The following is a 21,064-nucleotide window of genomic DNA, read 5'->3' as shown; positions in this document are numbered from 1 at the left end:
AAACTTCTCTGTCAGCCTGACTAATTACTTTAATTTTTCACATGTGAATCCCTCACTGCTGACGAAAGAAGCTATAGTAAACAAGTGGTATTTAATGCAGGAAGCAATAATATGAGCGGATGCCATGACTTACCGCAATTGTTTGTTGTTGTTGGTTGTTCTTGAGCAGCGAGGGTTCGAGATCGCTGTGAATCCCTTGTGCAATTGTTATGGTTGTTCTTGATAAACTGTGCTTTGAGACTGATGCAATAATCCATGTAACACGAAGGAAAAAAGCTGTAAAATGCACGCAGTTTAATCGCGAAAAAATTGAAAGTGGATGTACGTGAAAAAATGGCAGATATTAAACATAAAAAGCTGAAAAGATAGATAAGTGATGCAAAAAAAAAAAAAGCTAGCCGGATACAAACACAGACTCGAGCTAAGAACCAGCAGCAACAGGAAGTGACTTCATGCTATTCATACTGTATGATTTCACTCAGTTTAACCTAAAATTTCCAGGAGAGATTAACCTGAGTGCAAAGCTGTACCTGGAGCAATAGAGGGATGGGGGTTAAATCTGAGCTCATTTTCCATAGCTATTTCCCATATTCCTAACCAAAAAATGTTGGCATCATTCGGAGGGCATAAATAAAAGCTTAGTGCAGCTGTATCTGCTGTCACATAGCTCTCTGAGTACCACATCTGGACTCAATAAGAAAACATTAAGTCTTTAAGATTTTAGGAGTTTAGACAGTAAATATCACAACCGTACCATAAAAACTAGCATTGCTATGCCACACTTCCAGATATTGTACTGAATTTTCTGAACACAATTTGTTTTACATGTGATGTGTCATGATGTTATTTGAGACATTGAAAACATTTACATTTGTCAGTATATGGAATAATATTTTAAACATTTTGGTCATACTAAGCAAAACTTGATCATATAAAATAGTCCTCCCTCTGAAACGTGTATACTACTGTAACTCAATTCAGTCTACAAAATTAAGCTATACACAGGTGCATCCAAATATTAAAATAACCAAGCTTTTTCTATTCTTTTTCTAAGAATTTTGTATCTTATTTAAGTATGTTAGATATTTTAATGGATATCTAGCATTGTCTGCCCAATATGAAGATAAATACACAGTCTAAAAGGTATGCTTTTACAGGAGTTGTGTTGCTCTGAATGTCTTGATAACAGACTTAATAATTTCTTCTTTACTGGTATTTACATGTATCATTTGAGCACTAATGTTAATATGAGGTTCAAATCCTAATCGTCTTGAGAGGTGCTTTAATGGATGCATTTCCTTATAACGTTGCAATTTTCAGTTAATTGTGTCATTCAAAGGTGGCAAAAAGCATCATGTATTTAAAGTGGAGATAGTGAGGTTGTACTTTATACCTACTCACTGTGTACAACAGTCATACTGTAAGCAATGTATAGAGCTTATGTGCTGTCAAATGTAAAAGACACTTTTTGGCCCCTACGTGTAACTGCCATGGAGTTGAATTTACCTCAGGGGATACCGAATAGAGTGAGGAAGAAAACCAAGACAGCATGAAATGAAACACAAAACCTGACAAACACTACTGATTTGGCTCAGAGCTTAGTGCAGCTCTGTCAGACAAATGGACACCAACGATTTCCAGTCAATAAAACACAATGATGAGAAATCATTCTTTTTGTGACACAGAAGCCAAATTAGCTGCCATTTTTGCCTGCTAATAGGAGTCCAGTTTGAACCATTGGGACTCATTAAAAGTACAGTTTTGTTAGTGTTGTTTACTGAGGCATCACTTGAGAAATCATCCTTTGTTTAAACATCCATTTAAAAAACACTTTTGCAAAATTGAGTAATGATCTCACTTTCTATTTCTATTGCTATTCTGCTCTCAAACATTATACTGAGTGGTTATCTGAGTAGCTGTATCCTTTCTGTCAGCTTGAACCAGTATAGACATTCTATATTGACCTCTCTCATCAACAAGGTTTTTCTGTCCGCAGAACTACAGGATGTTTTTGTTTTTGGAACCATTCTGAGTAAACGCTAGAGACTGTTGTGTGTGAAAATCCCAGAAGATCAGCAGTTTATACTCAAACCAGCCAGCCTAGCACCAACAATCATGTACTGGTCTAAATCACTAAGATCACATTTTTCCCCATACTGATGATTGATGTGAACATTAACTGAAGCTTCTGACCCATATCTGCATGATTTTATGCATTACTCTGCTCCCACACGATTGGCTGATTATATAATCACACGAATAAATATGTGAACAGGTGTTTCTAATAAAGTGCTCAGTGAGTGTATATAAATGATAGTATCCTCATTCCTGTACCAATTCTTCTGGCTCACTCCACCAACACCTTTAATTCTCTTAAATTCTAGAATGTATTATATAATATTAACTTCATTAAGTAAGTAGTCCAAGAGAAATTTAGAGCTTTGAATCAAATCTCATGCTCGAGTCCTCCATCGCAGACAGCAATGAAATTGTGAAACATTTTGTAGATCAATCCCTTTACTGCTATAATAGCTTTCGAGTAAATCTTTTGGGCTCAAAGCTGCTTTGCACATTGTTCAGCTGTGATTTTGGTTAATTTCTCCATGCAAGTCCCTGCTAGTATTAAATAGATGATGCTTATGTACCAGAATTTCAAAATAATCCCACAGGGTTTCAAATGGGACATAAATCTTTTTTGTTGTTGTTACTTAAGCTACCATGGTGCTGATTTTGCCTTGCTCAAGTCAAGTCATGTCAAATCAAGATTTATTTCTAGAGCACATTTAAAAGCAACAGAGTTGCACCAAAGTGCTATACGCTAAAAGCTAAAACATATCAAATAAAAAAAATACAGGAGCAAATACGAAAGTGACAACATTATTTAACAACCTGCGGCATACAAAATAAACAGAGCAATAAACAGAATACAGTCTGTGTAACTAAACCATAAAACACTTCAGCTAAGAATTATCAAAAGATAGAGAATACAGATAAGATTTAAGAACAGATTTAAAGCTAACTAGTGACCTCACAAGAAAGGGCAGGCAGTTCCAATGTTTGGGACTGCAGGGGAGAAGGCCTGACCACCATTAGCTTTGCAGCGACAACGAGGGATGGATAAGAGAAGTTGATAACACGATCTAAGCGTTGGGTTCAATCTCCAGTTGAAAGATAATCTTTCTCCCAAACTAAGTTTTCAGCAGATTGGTTCGGTTGTACAATGTCCCTGTATTCCCTGTATCTATTCTTTTATTTTAAAAACATGTCCATGCTCTTATTTATGTATATCAATTCGGGGGATGCCAGGCTGTGTTTAGGTTGTTTGGTGAAACTTCCTAGTAACTTCCTGGTAACTGAACCTAAAGGGCCCATCCAAAAAATTTAGAAGTTATTTTAACGATTCACAGGCAGAAGGCAAAACACTATTAAATTGAAAAAATGTATTTAGCATTTTCTGTGCATACAAACATGTCACAGAGATCTCAATTTCAATGTATAATTTGCAATTCAGTCAAATGAGAAGGTTAGATATGTTTTTTAGGCACTGTATATGATAATTCAATCAGTAAGCAAGGAAAAAATCCAACTCTTTCTGACTTAAGGGAAGTAATCACCCGATCCAGACTTCTATATAATGGGGTAACTCATTTAACTTCAGGTTGCAGGTGCAGTTTACATTTCTATGGGGCCAGGCCGGCGGTGGAACGCCACAGGTGCCCATCCATCTTTCCTATTCAGTTTGAATTGGCCACTGTGATGAATGGCCTAAGCAATAGCCTCTTGGTAAATCTATCTTTGAGAAGCTTAAATGAGGACTCTGTCAAATAAATAAATCTCAGATGCCAGCATTGCCTCACTGTCATCAACAGCTCTGACAAATGACAAACAGCTTGAGGGTAGACAACACACAGCCCTGCCAAAAACAGGTAAACTAACAGAGTGGCCCATCATCGAGAGGACTATTGATCATCCCGAAGTCACTGCTAGAATGTAGCAAAGATTTCAGGGCTTCTTTATTTGTATTTTATGTTTAGAGACAGTTAAGTTGGGGCATAAACTCACCTGAAATAAAAGAATATGGCCAGGGAGATGAGAAGAGATACTATAGACAGAGCATGGCCCACAATCGCCATGTAATACAATATATACGCCATCTGAAATGAGACAAATAAGTGTCAATCTCAAATACTTAAAAAAAAATGATATCAGCATATAGAGTAGGTTTAAAAGTCCACTTGTGAAAAGGCTTTGATACGTTCATTTATCTAAATATCGATTTTGAACAGTTTGTTGCATGCAAAGGAGGAAATCTCAGTATAGTAAGCAGATTTAACAGTTTCATTGAAAGTGTGTGTCTTATCTTGTTGTGCCTTTTTATATGAACTCAAGTCAATTCCAAATGGTCAGGAGTGAGCTGCAAAGTCTTATTTAATTGAGCTTGCCTGTGCTGACATGTTCTTTTGATTTGTTTATGTGTTTCCCAGTCCTTCTCTTTCTCTAACACCTCTATCCGTCCATCTCAGTTTGTAAAGCAGCAGCTGTACAGCACTGTAACCATTATATTATGAATAATCAGTGCCACTGTCTTCCAAAAAATCTGTTTGGCTAAACCGTAAACTGCTCTGTGTAGACATTCCACTGCTGTTCAGTCTAAAGGAAACACACATGATCCAAATATTCAAATCCAACATTCATTTCCTGAACAGCTGTCAAACAGTCTGAAGACCAGTTATAGTTAGCTGCTTCTATTTTTAAACTTGTTGGAACTACTGTATGTTGGAAAAATGATCACAGTTTCTGGCACTGTTATCTGTTTACCCAGATATACTCAATTAATTATTTGTCTTTTCCTTTCACAATATTTACAGTATGATACCCAACATTTAGAAAACTGTCTGGAGCTTTATGAAACTTATGGACAGGGAATAAAGTGTTTATATTGAAAATCTTTTTATATATATATATATATATATATATATATATATATATATATATATATATATATATATATATATATTTGCCCAATTAAAATCTCATTAAGAAATATAAAGAACACTATACAAAGAGAGCTACAACCTCCTACCTTGAGCTTGTCCTTGGTGTGAGCAATGCACAGGGTGTAGTTGGACCATGTCCTGTTAGTCTCTGGGTGCCTGAACCAATTTCCTGTCTCATCACAATACTTTGTGACCCTTTCTAAATAAACAAAGAGAAAGCTGTGATACAAATTTATATTTGAAGAAAGTAACCCTAGTGAAAGAAAGGCTCAGAGCTTTCAACTTGCTTCCGTGAAGTTTTAAAAAAGACAGCTGTCATGTGCTGTGGAAAACTCAGGAATATGTGTGCTGGATTCTTTTGTGGATTTTATCGTTTAAGAATTAGAGAGGTGTAGCCTTGTGGTTGACACTATGGATTAGAAATGGAAAGTTGTGCAAACTACCACCACTTTGCCCTTGAGGCACTTAAAGGACCCATGAAATCAATATTGGAGTTTTGTGGCTTTTTGTCCATGTCAATTAGCTTTGAGGCCATTTATATGCTAGTGTACACCTAAATGTTTACTAAATGAATTTTTACTAGAAATTGCTATTTTAAATGTATAGTCTTTCTTAGGGATTCTCTGTTTAGAAGTATACCATTATAAGTGTAATAAAAAAAAATTGTTAATTTTACCAGTAGAGTCAAAGTCAGGAAAGTAGTTGGGACAATTTTGAGATGTGTACATTCCTGCTGGAGTGTCATCCCAGCAAAGCCAACCATCCCAAGTCCGGTTACAATATGGACCTAAAGACAAGCACACTAGCAATTTAGGACCGTTTCCACCATGCAGTTGCTCATGGCACTATGTGTGATGAGCATCTGATAATTACATCTTAAACCTCCTCTGTGGCACTGTGTTTTCACACCTGATTTGTTATATGGCAGGTCTCTGTTCATTTTCTCAAAGCATTTATATTGACCATTGATTATCTTCTTCCTCTCCTCTGCTTTCTGAGTCACTACAGGGCTGACCTGACTCTCAGCTGTGGGATCCATCTCTGTCTCCAAAAAGCCATGAACTGGTAATGTCTGCCAGAAAAAAAGGTTGGGTTAGGGTTAGGTTTTGGGGTAAGGGTTGGGTTGGGTTAGGTTTATGATTAAGGGTAAGGTAAACAGTGTAAATACAGATGGAATTAAATGAAGGTATTTTAAATGTAAGTAAAAGGCAACAACACGTATGTACATAATAAGTACATTCAATTAAATGCTTAAAGGTGTTGTAACCGATTTTATCGTTCTGAAGCTTTCACTTGACTGAGACATAAGATTAGCCACGCCCCCCATTCCAAATCCCAGCTCAACAAAGATAATTTTGAGGCAAAAACTGAGCAAAACAGCAGCATTGTTTTGTTCTTGAGGCTGTCAAATTCAACAGTGGCACAATAGCATCCTCAACTGACAAATATTATGAATCATAGCCTCAATGATCTCCTTCAAATGAGAACGAGCAAAATGATTGACAGTTGAAAAGCGTCAATGTCCATGGTCCGCAAACACATTTTTGTTTGCCGTTTACAAAGCCTACGACTGTCACAGAGTCCAGTAAGATATCTCAGGACACTTATTTAATATATATCTTTAAAGGAGTAGGAACATTTGTTTGCATACTTTTCCATGAAAAGAAATCACTTGCAGCACCTTTAAGTACATAGTAGTTAAAGACACCAAATATAAAGTGGGTCCCATATTTTTTTCCATACAAAGAAAGTGAATGATGACTGAGCTTGTCATTAGAGCTAACATATCCTTTTGAGTTCCATGGATGAAGGAAAGTCATATGGGTTTGGAACAACATAAGGTGAGTAAATATTGTGGGGGGGTCTATTTTGGGTACACAATTTCATTAACATAAACCTATTACATAATTTGCTTTACCTTTACTTTTTCCTTTGAGAATGTGAGACAATGCGACCAGGTCTTATTGATGGATGAACTGTGCACCCAGCTACCAGATTCATCACAGTATTTGGTTACTTTTTCTGTAGGGAAAAAGACAGTCCAATGTGATTAACTGCAGCTCTTTGCCTCAGGAATCAATTAAGCTGTGTATCTGTACAAATAAAGAGTGTTGATTATTGGACAGACCAATCTCTATCAGAGAACAAATGAGAATATAAATCTGTCCACCTCAACAAACTACTGTTCTCTTATAGATCTCACTGCTTAGCCTTTTGACCTATAGACACTGGCGGCCAAAAGTTTGGAATAATGTATAGATTTTGCTCTTATGGAAGAAATTGGTACTTTTATTCACCAAAGTGTCATTCAACTGATCACAATGTATAGTCACAACATTAATAACGTGAAAAATTACACTACAATTTGGAAAAAAATTATCAGAACTTCAAAGAGTTCTCGTAAAAAAATCCTCCATGTGCAGCAATGAGAGCTTTACAGATTCTTGTTATTCTAGCTGTCAGTTTGTCCAGATACTCAGGTGACATTTCACCTCACACTACCTGAAGCACTTGCCATAGATGTGTCTGTATTGTTGGCCACTTCTCACGCACCTTACAGTCTAGCTGATCCCAAAAAAGCTCAATGGGGTTAAGATCCATAACACTCTTTTCCAATTATCTGTTGTCCAATGTCTGTTTCTAACCATCTTTGTTTCAAAAGTGGTTTCAAAAGTAGCTTTTCCTGTGCAATTCTTCCCATAAGGCTGCACCCCTGAGTCTTATCTTTAATGTTGTACATGAAACTGGTGTTGAGCAGGTAGAATTTGATGAAACTGTCAGCTGAGGACATGTGATGTGTCTATTTCTCAAACTAGAGACTCTGATGTTCTTATCCTCTTGTTTAGTTGTACATCTGACCTTCCACATCTCTTTCTGTCCTTGTTAGAGCCAATTGTCTTTTGTCTTTGAAGACTGTAGTTTACACTTTTGTATGACATCTTCAGTTTTTTGGCAATTTCAAGCATTATATAGCCTTCATTCCTCAAAACAATGAATGACTGATGAGTTTCTAGAGAAAGCTGTTTCTTTTTTCTTTTGACCTAATATTGACATTAAGACATGCCAGTCTATTGCATACTGTGGCAACTCAAAAGCAAACACAAAGACAATGTTAAGCTTCATTTAATGAACCAAATAGCTTTCAGATTTGTTTGATATAATGGCAAGTGATTTTCTAGTACCAAATTAGCATTTCATCATGATTACTCAAGGATAAGGTGTTGGATGGCTGCTTGAAATGGGGCCTGTCAAGATTTGATAAAAAATTATTTTTTTCAAATAGTGATGGTGCTGTTTTTTACATCAGTAATGTCCTGACAATACTTTGTGATCAGTTCAATGACATTTGGTGAATTAAAGTACCAATTTCTTTCCGAAACAGCAAAATCTGTACATTATTCCAAACTTTTGGCCGCTAGTGTTATTTCATTTTTTGTAGCAAAACATGTCGATGGATTTTTTCTTTTAAAATCAATATTAAAGTATTTCCCCTTTGATTTCTTTAAATGTTTAAGACTTGTTGGTAAACTTACGGACAGTTTTCTACTGAAAGAAGAGTAAGTGTTGTACAACTTAATGTTGATAGCATCAAACAGTTGAGGAGTAGATGAAAAACATTTCCAATTCAAATCTGGACTCTGACCAGGCCAAAACATGAGCCTGATGGACTTGTTCTCAAGCCACTTCTTGGTGGTCTTTGCAGTGTGGGCAGGAGCATTGTCTTGTTGAAAAATAACATTGTTCCTTTTTAGAAAACAACTTTTCAATTGTGGGAAGCAAGCCTTTCTGCAATATTCTCCTCTACTCCAAAACATTAATTGAATTTTCACAGTGAAGCAGCTCTCCAGTACTAGTAGCTGAAAAGGCTCCCCACACCTTAACATTTACATTTACATTTATTCATTTGGCAGACGCTTTTATCCAAAGCGACTTACAAAAGAGGAAAAACATAAGCGAATCATCTTAAGGAGACATTTGTACGAAAAGTGCCATATTACAAAGCTTTACTAGCATCAGAATAGCATTCAAAACAGATTTAAGTGCAACTTTTTTTTTAAATATCACATCTTCCTCCATGCTTCACTGTGGTAGAAATTCATTCACTATTGGATTTCTCACCAGATCTTCAAAGACACCTATCTGGAGCCTCACCATGCAACTCAAATCATGATACATCACTCCACACAACTCTGCTAAATCAATATGAATCAAACTTTCCATATTCTGCCAAAAACCTCATTCTGTCTTTTATGTTTTTCTGAGACAGCAATGGCTTTTTAACACATCTTCTAGACACAAAACCTGCATTAAATAACCTTCTGGTTTTTGTTCTTCTCAAAAGAGTCTTGTTTTCTGAGGTCTTGAATTCTGCTGACAGTTTTTGTAGACTTTTTCCTGTCTTTGAGAACTGTAAATTTCAGCAGGTGGTCATCCCTGCATCAAGAGACTTTGGGCCTTCCAGATCATTTCTTTCTGGAAATATCACCTGTTGTTTCAAAGCCTTGACCTATTTTCTTAATAGTTGATAGAGAAATAAGGATCTTCTCTGCCTTTAGGGTCTTGTAAACATCAGAATAGCTCCAGTTGGCCTGATGCAGACCAGCTTTGCAGTTTCTGACAGCAACGCCTCATTGATATTTAGCTTTTTTGGAGATTATCTCACATTTACCTTGAGACTCATAACACTGCATATTGTAGATCTCTCCCTGCTCTATCACTCCTAGTTCCATTTATGAGCTTGTTATCAGGCATTTGATGGGCTGCAGATCAAAGGGTATGGCAGAACACCAACTAATGACTATCCTTTAAAGAAAAGAAAAAAACATCCCAGAAGGTAATTTTGGAAAATGTTGTACACCCAGATATAGTTTAATCATTATCATGATTTAAATTTTACATATAAGAATACAATAAAAATGAATTTCCCTGTTTCCAGATTGTTCCCCATTGACTTACATAATATTTCTTTTTTCATACTATGGAAGCCAATGGTGCCCCACAACTGTTTGGTTACAAACATTCTTCAAAATATCTTCTTTTGTGTTCAGCAGAACAAAGAAATGTGTACAGGTTTGGAACAACTTCAGGGTGAGTAAATGATGACAGAAGTTTCATTTTTGGGTGAACTATCCATCCATCCATCCATCTTCAACCGCTTATCCGAAGTCGGGTCGCGGGGGCAGCTGCTCCAGCAGGGGGCCCCAAACTTCCCTATCCCGAGCCACATTAACCAACTCTGACTGGGGGACCCCGAGGCGTTCCCAGGCCAGTGTGGAGATGTAATCTCTCCACCTAGTCCTGGGTCTTCCCCGAGGCCTCCTCCCAGCTGGATGTGCCTGAAACACCTCCCTAGGGAGGCGGCCAGGGGGCATCCTTACCAGATGCCCAAACCACCTCAACTGACTCCTTTCAACGCAAAGGAGCAGCGGCTCTACTCCGAGCTCCTCACGGATGACTGAGCTCCTCACCCTATCTCTAAGGGAGAAGCCCGCCACCCTTCTGAGGAAGCCCATTTCGGCCGCTTGTACTCGCGACCTAGTTCTTTCGGTCATGACCCAACCTTCATGACCATGGGTGAGGGTAGGAACAAAAATTGACCGGTAGATCGAGAGCTTTGCCTTTCGGCTCAGCTCTCTTTTCGTGACAACGGTGCGATAGAGCGAGTGCAATACCACCCCCGCTGCCCCGATTCTTCGGCCAACCTCCCGCTCCATTGTCCCCTCACTCGAGAACAAGACCCCGAGGTACTTGAACTCCTTCACTTGGGGCAAAACTTAATTCCCTACCTGGAGTACGCACTCCATCGGTTTCCTGCTGAGAACCATGGCCTCAGATTTAGAGGTGCTAATCCTCATCCCAGCTGCTTCACACTCGACTGCCAAGCGATCCAGTGAGAGCTGAAGGTCACGGACCGATGATGACATGAAGACAACATCATCTGCAAAAAGCAGCGATGAGATCCCCAGCCCACCGAACCGCGACGCCTTCCCCACCTCGACTACGCTCGATATCCTGTCCATGAATATCACAAACAGGATTGGTGACAAAGCGCAGCCTTGGCGGAGACCAACCCCCACATGGAATGAACTCGACTTCGTGCCGAGGACCCGGACACAGCTCTCGCTTTGGACCCCCCCACCCCGTACTCCCGCAGCACCTCCCACAGTCTCTCCCGGGGGACCCGGTCATACGCCTTCTCCAGATCCACAAAACACATGTAGACCGGATGGGCATACTTTTTTTCATAAGGGCACACAAACCTCTCCACCACGATAAGGTGCTGGTTCCCGGAGAGGTGGGTGAACTATCCCTTTAAAATTTCCCATTTTGGATTTGGTCCTTTTTTTTTTTTTTTTTTTTTGCCCAGGAGTGTATATGTACATTACATGTATTGTACATATTACAATGTACCTATTATGATTATACTGTATGTACTATAATATGTCCATGTCCACATTTTATATAAATCACCCTTTCGCCTTACTAGTTTATTTTAAATGATCCTGTGGTGTGACAAATGAGTTTTTAAATGTACAAAGATTGCATTTAGTATTTCAACTAATACTAAGAAAAGTTATACACTAAAACTAATACATGAAAGTTCCATGCATAATAATTATAAAGGAATTTGCTGAGTTCTTAAAAAAATACAAATATTAGATCAACAGCATAGCAGAGAGCATGTAACATTCATATCAGCTTTTTAAAAGTATTTCATGTCAACTACTATTTTTTACCAGAAAAAAAAACTTTTAATAAACAATATTTGACACAAAATGTTTTACTTTGTATAGCAAAGATATTCGTTCTCTTAGAACAAAAAGTGATTCCCAAATAAAAGTAAAGAAACAAAGAAGGACAAAAAGAAACAGAAGGAATGACAGAAAGAAATACATACATTAGACAGATCAAGACATTCTTGCATCGCTGCCTGCACTTCTCTGTCAGCAAATAAATTCTGAATAAAATCTCATAAGAAACTTTCCAGACACTCTGATATTACCACCTCTGTTTCACATCTCTTCATGATAGAGTGCTGTCCATGCTTTGGAATTCCAACAGCAACATCTTTTGTTTATAAGGCAGACCGTAGACATGGAACAGATGTCATGCCTGCTGTAGTGTAGAACTGTATTGATTTGCAGGGTGAGGAGTGCTTTGATACTCACGTGTGACAAAACCAGATGTGATTATACTGTCTTACCTAAGGGGTCAAAGCTGGGGTAATCTGGGCAGTTTTGAGAGGCATAGGTTCCAGCTGGGGTTTTTTCCCAGCATAGCAAGCCGTCCCAGAATCTGCTGCAGAATGAACCTATAAAAATTTTATAGACATTTTGAAGTGGTAATAACATGGGAAAATATTTTTTTTATTGATGTTTAGTGATAAAAGAGATGTACCATGAAAACATACTGTAATCAGAACTTAAAAGTTCCTCCCCAGTGAAACAAAGTTCCTGGCTGTGTGTAGCACCTATTTCTTTGCATATCCTTCTGAAGGATTCTAATGTTAGAAAAGATTAGTCGAAGTTTATATTTAACAATGTCCCTGATTATTTTAGTCTGATATTAACAGTTTGAGTGGCACGTTTATTGGTTTTGTGAACCTGTCACAATGCAATGCAGGCTTTGCAAGAGGCAGCTATCGAAGGAAATGGAAATGAATAACTACTTTATATTAACCCTGTATATGACATACAGGGTTAATATACAGTAGTTATTAATTTCCATTTCCTATTTGAAGAGGGTGTTTGCATAGGAGACCTAAAGGCACATCAGAACAGCCTGTTTAATTCTAAGGGTCAGAGAACGGTGGAAAAACTTCATAAAGATTGAAATTAGGTCTAGATAAAAATATAGATATTCCGATGCATTGCAATCTTTTCTTAGACCCCAAGATAAATCTTTCACTTTATATGGCAACCCTCTTTAATGGAAGTAAATCACTTGCATGTGTGACTAAATCTTGTGCATAGACGAGATCCACGGGTTCATATGTCATTGAGTAATGTCTTTGTAATACCCTTTCTGTTCTTTACAGTCAGTTGTTGATTAAAACAACAACAGAAACATGAAATTCTAATCACACATGGATGATATTCAGAAATGCACGTCCTCTTGTTATATGTGCTTACTGGCTGATGCCGGTAGTCTTAAACAGACAGCATGTGTTCTACATATCAATGTAAATACTTAGGAAATAGTACAAATTATGAAGGTAAATAATACAAATTTATATTTAATATATACAAATATATCAAGTATACAACATAATATATGCAATTCAAGACATTAATTGATGGAATAGACTGAATTGTTTACATTTTTCAAAATCTAAAATCTGCACCACTAGCAACTCTAAATATAAAATGCAAATAAAACAACTAGGGCTGTCAATTAATTAAAATGTTTAATCAAATTCATTACATGATGTGCCAATTAATTAATCATATTAATTTCATATATCGATGTAAGAAAATAATTTATAATTCAGTATAAAATCATAAAAATAATTATAAATATATAATACATTATAATTCAAATACATTACATCACATAAATACAGTATATTGTGGCACAAAGTTAACATATTGTTTGTTTTATTTCTATATGAACATAACCCTATTATTGGCCTAATACAATCTGTGCTATTTTTATTTGTTGGTCTATGTACTCATACATCAGTTGGGTGCTTTTGGAGCATCTGTGGTCGTGTTATTTCTCACAAGTTTTCAGCACCTCTAGTCAAGAGAGGACACTATCTCAAGTTAAACATAATAAGAAACATTGAAAAATTGTCTCGAAATCCCTGTAGGCCTATTCTGTTTTTGAGCACAAAAGCACATCATTTGTGGAAAGCTGTGCTGTCTGCCCTTGTTGGTTTGACAAAGAGTGTTGCCTGTACAGCTGAAGCGCTGATTGCCCCCTACTGCCACAAACTCGCAAAAACATGGTACATCAAGCCTAAATTATACGATTTGGGAGCATAATTAATTGTGTAAATTTTTAAACATGTTATTTTTCATATAAATAATCACACCAAATTAATGCATTAAATCGACAGCCATAATAAAGACTAATTTCAAATTGGTTAATTACCAAACGTCAAAAGTGAATTACCACCATCATCTTTTCTACCTGTTTTATTATGGGGTCCATCACGGCTCAGAAGCTCCAGACATTTATACTGAGACTGAGTCATGATCTGCCTTTCTCCCTCCACTGCCATCATGACAGGCATAAGGGATAATTCTGTGGTGGGTTCTGCTTTCATCTCTGTTGTTCCAGCCACCTTAACACTCTGCAAAGTGAGATGAACTTGAGCTCAGCAGAGACACATGATCACACCAGAGTACTTTACTGAAATGAACTGGTACTTTCACCAAAAATGAAAAGGATTAAAACATTTTTATAACACTCTTTTTTACACTTCATGGGCACTTGAGATTTGAAAAGCATAGCGGAGTATAAGTTTAGCAAAGAGAACTGACCACAAACATATTTGTGCTCATATTGGTATTGTGTAGATAAGAAATCCTTCAATGAAGCTTTTCTAGAAAAAGGTTCAAGGGATAAAGCTTCATACACAAAGAACAAATTGATATCAAAATTCAAAGCACATCTCTAAGCATTGTGCCACTGTTATGAGTCATCTCATAATTCAATGGGAAGTCAAAGAGCCAATTCGAAAAGTGCTTTACTTTTTCCCCTTTTAGACACCTCACAGTTATGAAATCTACATTCATTTACCACTAAGTCCTTGATGGCTTTGTGGAAAGAGCTTTAGTTTGGCAGTTCCTCTCAAACCCACCATCTCATTATTGTCATCAGGAACATTATGTAAAAGTTTCTGTGGCAGGCTCTTCAGTGCTGTGCGTCTGTCTTACCTTGCACATCAGAACACATTTAACAACTTGAATGTTCATCTGTGAGGTTTCTGATGTCCCATGTAGCAGTTTAGCAGCCGTACATATGATGTCACTCCAAACATTGAAGTAAATGACGTCATACATACGACCACCAGGCCACCACCCATGCCACTCAGGAAAACCATTTGTCCTTCAATGGAAATTCAATGTCAAATATAGATGAAACCATGTTTCATAAATTACAGAGAACAGACATTGTGAAGAAAGCAGATTGGATGAATTTCTACACTATTCAAAGTAATTAGAATCATGTTAAATTAAACAACAAATTAGTCAATACTATCATCAACACTATATGGCTGGATTACATGTAATATAAATGTAACTTTATAATATCTTTTTAGAGGCGTTAAGGCAAATTCACACGCTTTGGCATCAGTACAGACCTGCTTTTAGTTTCTGTTACTGTACTGTTTGGTGTGGGCATCATCCATGTCAAACTTTAATTGCATGCTATTTCCATTACACTTTTAGATGCAATGAGCTATTTTGCAAGCTCATTAATATTCCTTTAAGTCGGATTTATGAGCAGTCATGTGAAAATAGCTTCGAGGTCAGAAATAAAGTGAGAAGACTTCATGTATTAACATGCAAATAAAATTAGGGAAGTGTGGTATTGCCTTGTTTGAAACTGCTTTACAGACTTTAGTGTTGCATGCAGAGGGCTTCATATGCTCCCATATCATTCTGACAAAGTGCCAGCTGCTCTGACTATTCCAGCAGTGTTGGAGCTCTGATGAGCCACTATTTCATGGCTGAAGAGTTCTTTGGGGTTCGGGTCACCTCCGCTTGTACTGTAATTACCAAACTGGATCAATTAGTGAGTAATGGACCTTTTTCTAGTGGCTGTTTTTTTTTTTTTTTTTGGAGGGGGGATCATCAAACCACAATTTACAAAAAACCAAGACATCTTTGGGGCCCTATAAAAGTTAGTGTCAAGGAGAAAAATTTTGCCATTTTGCAGTTCAAATGGGTTAAATGTCAAATTCTTCATTGATTTATAGATGATTTCATAATGAATTTACATAAATGTGATGTTACTGTCCATACTCACCGAAATAAATGATGTCAAAAGCCATAGGACCCCTTGCCAACCCATGCTCTCAGATCCTGACTTTATCTGTAAACACAAGACCATAAAGACCTGTCTGAGTATCCTACAGACTGAGAATGCGAGTAAATATACGAGTAAGATATATCAATGCCTGATTATTCCTCTGATGCTGACTGTTTACCAACATCACTGGCATGTCAAAACAGCTTTCATTAATCCTGACTGCCATGTAACAATTTATATACAAAGTTGTAGGTCAAATGAAATTGTGCAGATCGACCGAAGTCTGCCAACTTTTCAACAAACACTGTGTAATATTGCTGTTATCAGCCTTAGAGGATAAGCTCTCAGGAGTTCATGCAGACATTTTACCTCTGCTCTACTGTATTGACACATTTCTGACTGAAATTACAGAACTGAATGAATTAACTTTGGTTCCCTGAAAGGAGGGAACGAGACTCTGCGTCAGCAACTGACGCTGTGGGAGCTCCTCCTAGGGGTAGTGACCTTGAAACCCTATACCATTAACGAATTTTTATTGGCACACCATCCTATGCTTGCAGGATCAAGCCCACCATTCTCTGAATCTGCCGCAATGGCAGGGTTCTCCCCAGCTTGAACCTTGTCAAGTCTAAGAGAATGGATTGAATGTGTTCACCGCTCAGGTATGCTGACTACCGAGTATGGCTATCAAGTATCATTGCTAGGAAGGAAAATTGCTCAGTGGGCAATAACACTCTCTTTGTCCAGTTGAGCCTGAAGCCCATCTGATTTAAATGTGCCCATCTGTGCTTCCGATTAAACTAGCAGCAGCCAATCATTGAGGTAATTTAATACACATGCGCCACTCAGCTTCAGCGGAGCGAACGCCACAATGACACATTTCGTGAATGTGTGAGAAGCCAGGAAAAACTGGAATGGTTCGACAAATGTAACAGATCCATGCGCATCGATCATAGGGCACAGATCATCACAGGCGAACCGAAACTGGTGAAGACCCTGTGTATGAAGGAACAGACATCTGTGCTTGCATGCCTGTGCTTTCATGCCTGTGCCTCTGATTGAGATAGCAGCCACCAATCATTGAGGTAATATAATACACGGATGCCACTCAGCTTCAGCAGAGCGAGCGCTGCATTGACAAATTTCATGAATGTGCAAGGAGCCAGGAAAATCTGGAATGGTTCGACAAATGTGACAGAACCATGCGCATCGATCATAGGGCACAGATGATCACAGGCGAACCGAAACAGGCGAAGACACTGTGTATGAAGGAGCATGTTGTCCCTCCTTCATGTGGTCTCTCGGGGGGGCGCAGAAGGAGCAAAGTGGTAGGAAGGGGAACCGGCTACATCTTTCTCTATAAAAGTTGACCCCACAAGCACTGCTTCAGCATGAGCCCGGCCCAAGCATTAAAGACAGCACACGTGCTCGTCGGACAAAGGTATATATTGCTCATGAGGTCTAAAACCCTGGCAAAAGATTCCTGTTTTAAAAAAGATGTTTCAGCAAATGGCTCTTTAAGTATCTTTAATACATTCATAAGAAACACAATGTAAACAAACTTGCAAATACACAGAAGCGTTTTAAGGATATGCTTTATTTGCTGGAGCACGTAGGGAAAGAAGTTCTACTTGCTGACCAGGCAAAGTGTTGGTTTAAGGTTCCAGAGGATGAGAGATGTCTACGCGACCCTGAAAGGGGAAAATTCTGATGGTTTGGTGCTGGGCTCCTGCTTATATGCCCATGATGATACAAACAAAATGTGGTGCCCAAATGACACCAGCCAGTGATATAGGGTTTCAAAGTTACCGCACCTAGGAGGAGCTCCCACAGCGTCAGATACAGACTATGCATGAAGTTACCGACTTGAAAGGGAACTGAATAATGCCCACCACTCTCCTGTGTAACTGGGCTTCTTGTGTGACTGTTTGATCTCAACACCTCTTTGCAGATCACAGTGGGGTATCCTTATCCTTATATTTAGCTACTAAACCTCTGTATCCACTCAACTGTGTTGACATTACCTAATTTGAACAGTAGCCAAGACTCCACAGGCTGCCTTGATGTGTGTGTGTGTGTGTGAGCGTGTATTTATCACTTTGTGGGGACCAAATGTCCCCATAAGGATAGTAAAACCTGAAATTTTTGACCTTGTGGGGACATTTTGTCGGTCCCCATGAGGAAAACAGCTTATAAATCATACTAAATTATGTTTTTTGAAAATGTAAAAATGCAGAAAGTTTTCTGTGAGGGTTAGGTTTAGGGGTAGGGTTAGGTTTAGGGGATAGAATATAAAGTTTGTACAGTATAAAAACCATTATGTCTATGGAAAGTCCCCATAAAACATGGAAACACAACATGTGTGTGTGTGTGTGTGTGTGTGTGTGTGTGTGTGTGTGAGCGTGTATTTATCACTTTGTGGGGACCAAATGTCCCCATAAGGATAGTAAAACCCGAAATTTTTGACCTTGTGGGGACATTTTGTTGGTCCCCATGAGGAAAACAGCTTATAAATCATACTAAATTATGTTTTTTGAAAATGTAAAAATGCAGAATGTTTTCTGTGAGGGTTAGGTTTAGGGGTAGGGTTAGGTTTATGGGATAGAATATAAAGTTTGTACAGTATAAAAACCATTATGTCTATGGAAAGTCCCCATAAAACATGGAAACACAACATGTGTGTGTGTGTGTGTGTGTGTGTGTGTGTGTGTGTGTGTGTGTGTGTGTGTGTGTGTGTGTGTGTGTGTGTGTGTGTGTGTGTGTGTGTGTGTGGTATAAAGGCTGATTTATTGAGGTGCAGGGTGTATGTACTGCCTTAGGCCTCTCACAATGTTCAGTCACTACATATTTCACATACAGTGAAGACATTTGGCTCAATATTATTATTATTCTCTAAGAAACCAGCAGATTGATGACTACAACATTACTTTGGTAAACTGGCATTAAAGATCTGGTATTAAAAAAAATAAATGTTAATAACTAAAACAGATTATTCATGAAAGCTTTTTGAAGGATGCAAAATGGCTCTCCTTTACTCCCTTAAAAGCTTTCATAAATATTAATAATGTTTGTTTTGAGAAATGACTACTACATATTTTTTTGTTGTTGAAACTTTTTAATCCTTCAATGACTGCAAAATCCTCTCTGATGTGCTTTGTGGCATTTTAAAACTTCATTTAAGCCAAAAAAAGGATTGCTTGGTGATAAACCAATTAATCTTCTATATATCCAAGATGATTACTGAATAATTGATCCACACTACTTAATCTGATTTATCCTCCCATAATTCCTCTTAACTTTACTGTTAGAGTTTCTTATCCCAAATGTGGAGTGACAAAAATCATCACTCAAACAAAACAAAATGAAAAGTGGTGCAGCAAGAAAAGCGCTTTTGAAATTTGACCATGTCTCTGTATCAATTCCTCTAGACAAAAAAGACAGATTTTGGGGGAAGACAAATGACAGAGTGGTTTGCATCAATACCATCTCCCATTTACAAAAATAATTGTGTGTACGCCAAACTTGCAAAACCTTAAAGCCCAGAAAGTCAAGAACCTCTTGTAGTCAAGGGCCATTTTGGCTCAGTTGGTAATCCATCCCTGCTCTTTACTATGCATTAAGTAAAAACTATCGAGCCTTCTGAAGTACAGCTGAAACACATGGATGCTATACAATTAATTCAGCCCATATAGTTGAGTGTATTTTATTACATGTAGCACTAGATTCTGAATCATTAACCCAGGTAATTTTGTCAGTGAGCAAGATACCCCAGTACAGCAATAAGCCATTAGCTGCTTTTAATAGGTGTGGTATTTAAACAGCTCCGAAATGGACTGGAGTGATGTCAAATAAGAGGACAGGAAAATGCACTCAGAGAGATATCCATAATTCAGACACCACTTCAAATACTGTATCACGGAGGTGTGCTCAGCTTTTCTCCGATTACACATCAGATTAGACCCTAAAGGGGTCGGCAACCTTTTTAACATGGAGTACCATTTTTTATTTTCCTATTTAAAGGCTGTGCCGAAATCCTAAAACTTTATTTCCAGGTTTAATTTATATTTTGAACAGACTTCTCTTTTAATCTTTTAATGTAATTTTGAGTGTGACTATGCTTTAAGGAGAGTGTACCTGTATGCTGAGATGGAAATTTTCCTTATTACATGGCGTGTTGTTCTGAAAGCAAAAAGAAACGTAGGCTGTCATCCGCGCAACCTGACCAAAGGGTGCAAAGCGGGCGCGTTTACTCACGTAATTAACCGAAAGTGAAGTGCTGCTGGCTCGTGATATGTGAATGGCTAGTCTGTATACTGCAGTCTTGTCACATTTCACTTTTTGTTTAGTCTCCCATTCAGCTCCTGAAAACATGCTGCGTGATCATGTGGAAGGATTACATCAAGATGTAGATGGGAAAGCAGGTGAGAAATGTATATAAATAAAATAGTCTATTCTACTCTCGCCGTTGCTGATGTGCCAGTGATTACCCCTCCACACACCAGCATGCCATAGGTTGCTGACCCCTGCCCTAAAGGCTGCATGTTCTTAGCAGTAGTATGAATCAAGAGTAGACACTAGTGTTGCACAACTTCTGATTAATAGTCCACAAGTCGAGCTCATTAGTCGAGTTGAATTTTGACTAGTTGTAACGTCATCCTCATCCCACATACCCGTGTGTCAAGCTGTGACATAGCTAAAAGTGAATATAAGTATCTGAACATATTTTAGTGTAGCCTGGACTTGCTGACACTGCTGGCAGTTCCCCCTTCTCTTGCAGCTGCTTGTACAGATGATTACAGGAGGACACAGGATCTAGCGAGCAGGATGGTGATGCAATAAGTGAAGTCATTGTACTCCAACTTTAAGCATGAAAAGCCAGATTTCCAAACACATAAAGTTGCACTGATCATGTTGAAAATCACTAATTGGCACTAGCACTAGTATTTCTATTATATTAGTTTTTTATATTTGTTATATTTTTTATATAACACCCACTGGCAAGTTTCCGAAGCATAGGATAGCATTTATATTTATATCATTTATATTTATAACCAAAGTGATAACTGATTGGACAATTCAGTAAT

The 21,064-nt window shown here is 38.0% G+C and overlaps 1 protein-coding gene across 1 annotated transcript in view; it reads right to left on the bottom strand.

The window, feature by feature from the left end:
* The window catches only part of LOC127619750 (calcitonin gene-related peptide type 1 receptor-like), a 62,654-nt gene that overhangs the window by 22,087 nt on the left and 19,503 nt on the right, over positions 1-21,064 (bottom strand). The window contains exons 2-9 of the mRNA XM_052092729.1: positions 15,978-16,043; positions 14,133-14,295; positions 12,202-12,309; positions 6,916-7,019; positions 5,907-6,069; positions 5,674-5,784; positions 5,084-5,196; positions 4,063-4,154 (exon numbers count right to left, since the gene is read on the bottom strand). Of these exons, the coding sequence (XP_051948689.1) occupies positions 4,063-4,154; positions 5,084-5,196; positions 5,674-5,784; positions 5,907-6,069; positions 6,916-7,019; positions 12,202-12,309; positions 14,133-14,295; positions 15,978-16,022 (899 nt within the window). The 5' untranslated portion in view covers positions 16,023-16,043. The remainder of the gene's footprint in view (positions 1-4,062; positions 4,155-5,083; positions 5,197-5,673; positions 5,785-5,906; positions 6,070-6,915; positions 7,020-12,201; positions 12,310-14,132; positions 14,296-15,977; positions 16,044-21,064) is intronic.

This window comes from Xyrauchen texanus, chromosome 26 (assembly GCF_025860055.1).
Source record: "Xyrauchen texanus isolate HMW12.3.18 chromosome 26, RBS_HiC_50CHRs, whole genome shotgun sequence".
Taxonomy (NCBI): Eukaryota; Metazoa; Chordata; class Actinopteri; order Cypriniformes; family Catostomidae; genus Xyrauchen; species Xyrauchen texanus.
Note: the sequence above shows the minus strand (reverse complement) of the source record. Positions and strands in the feature narration are given on the sequence as shown.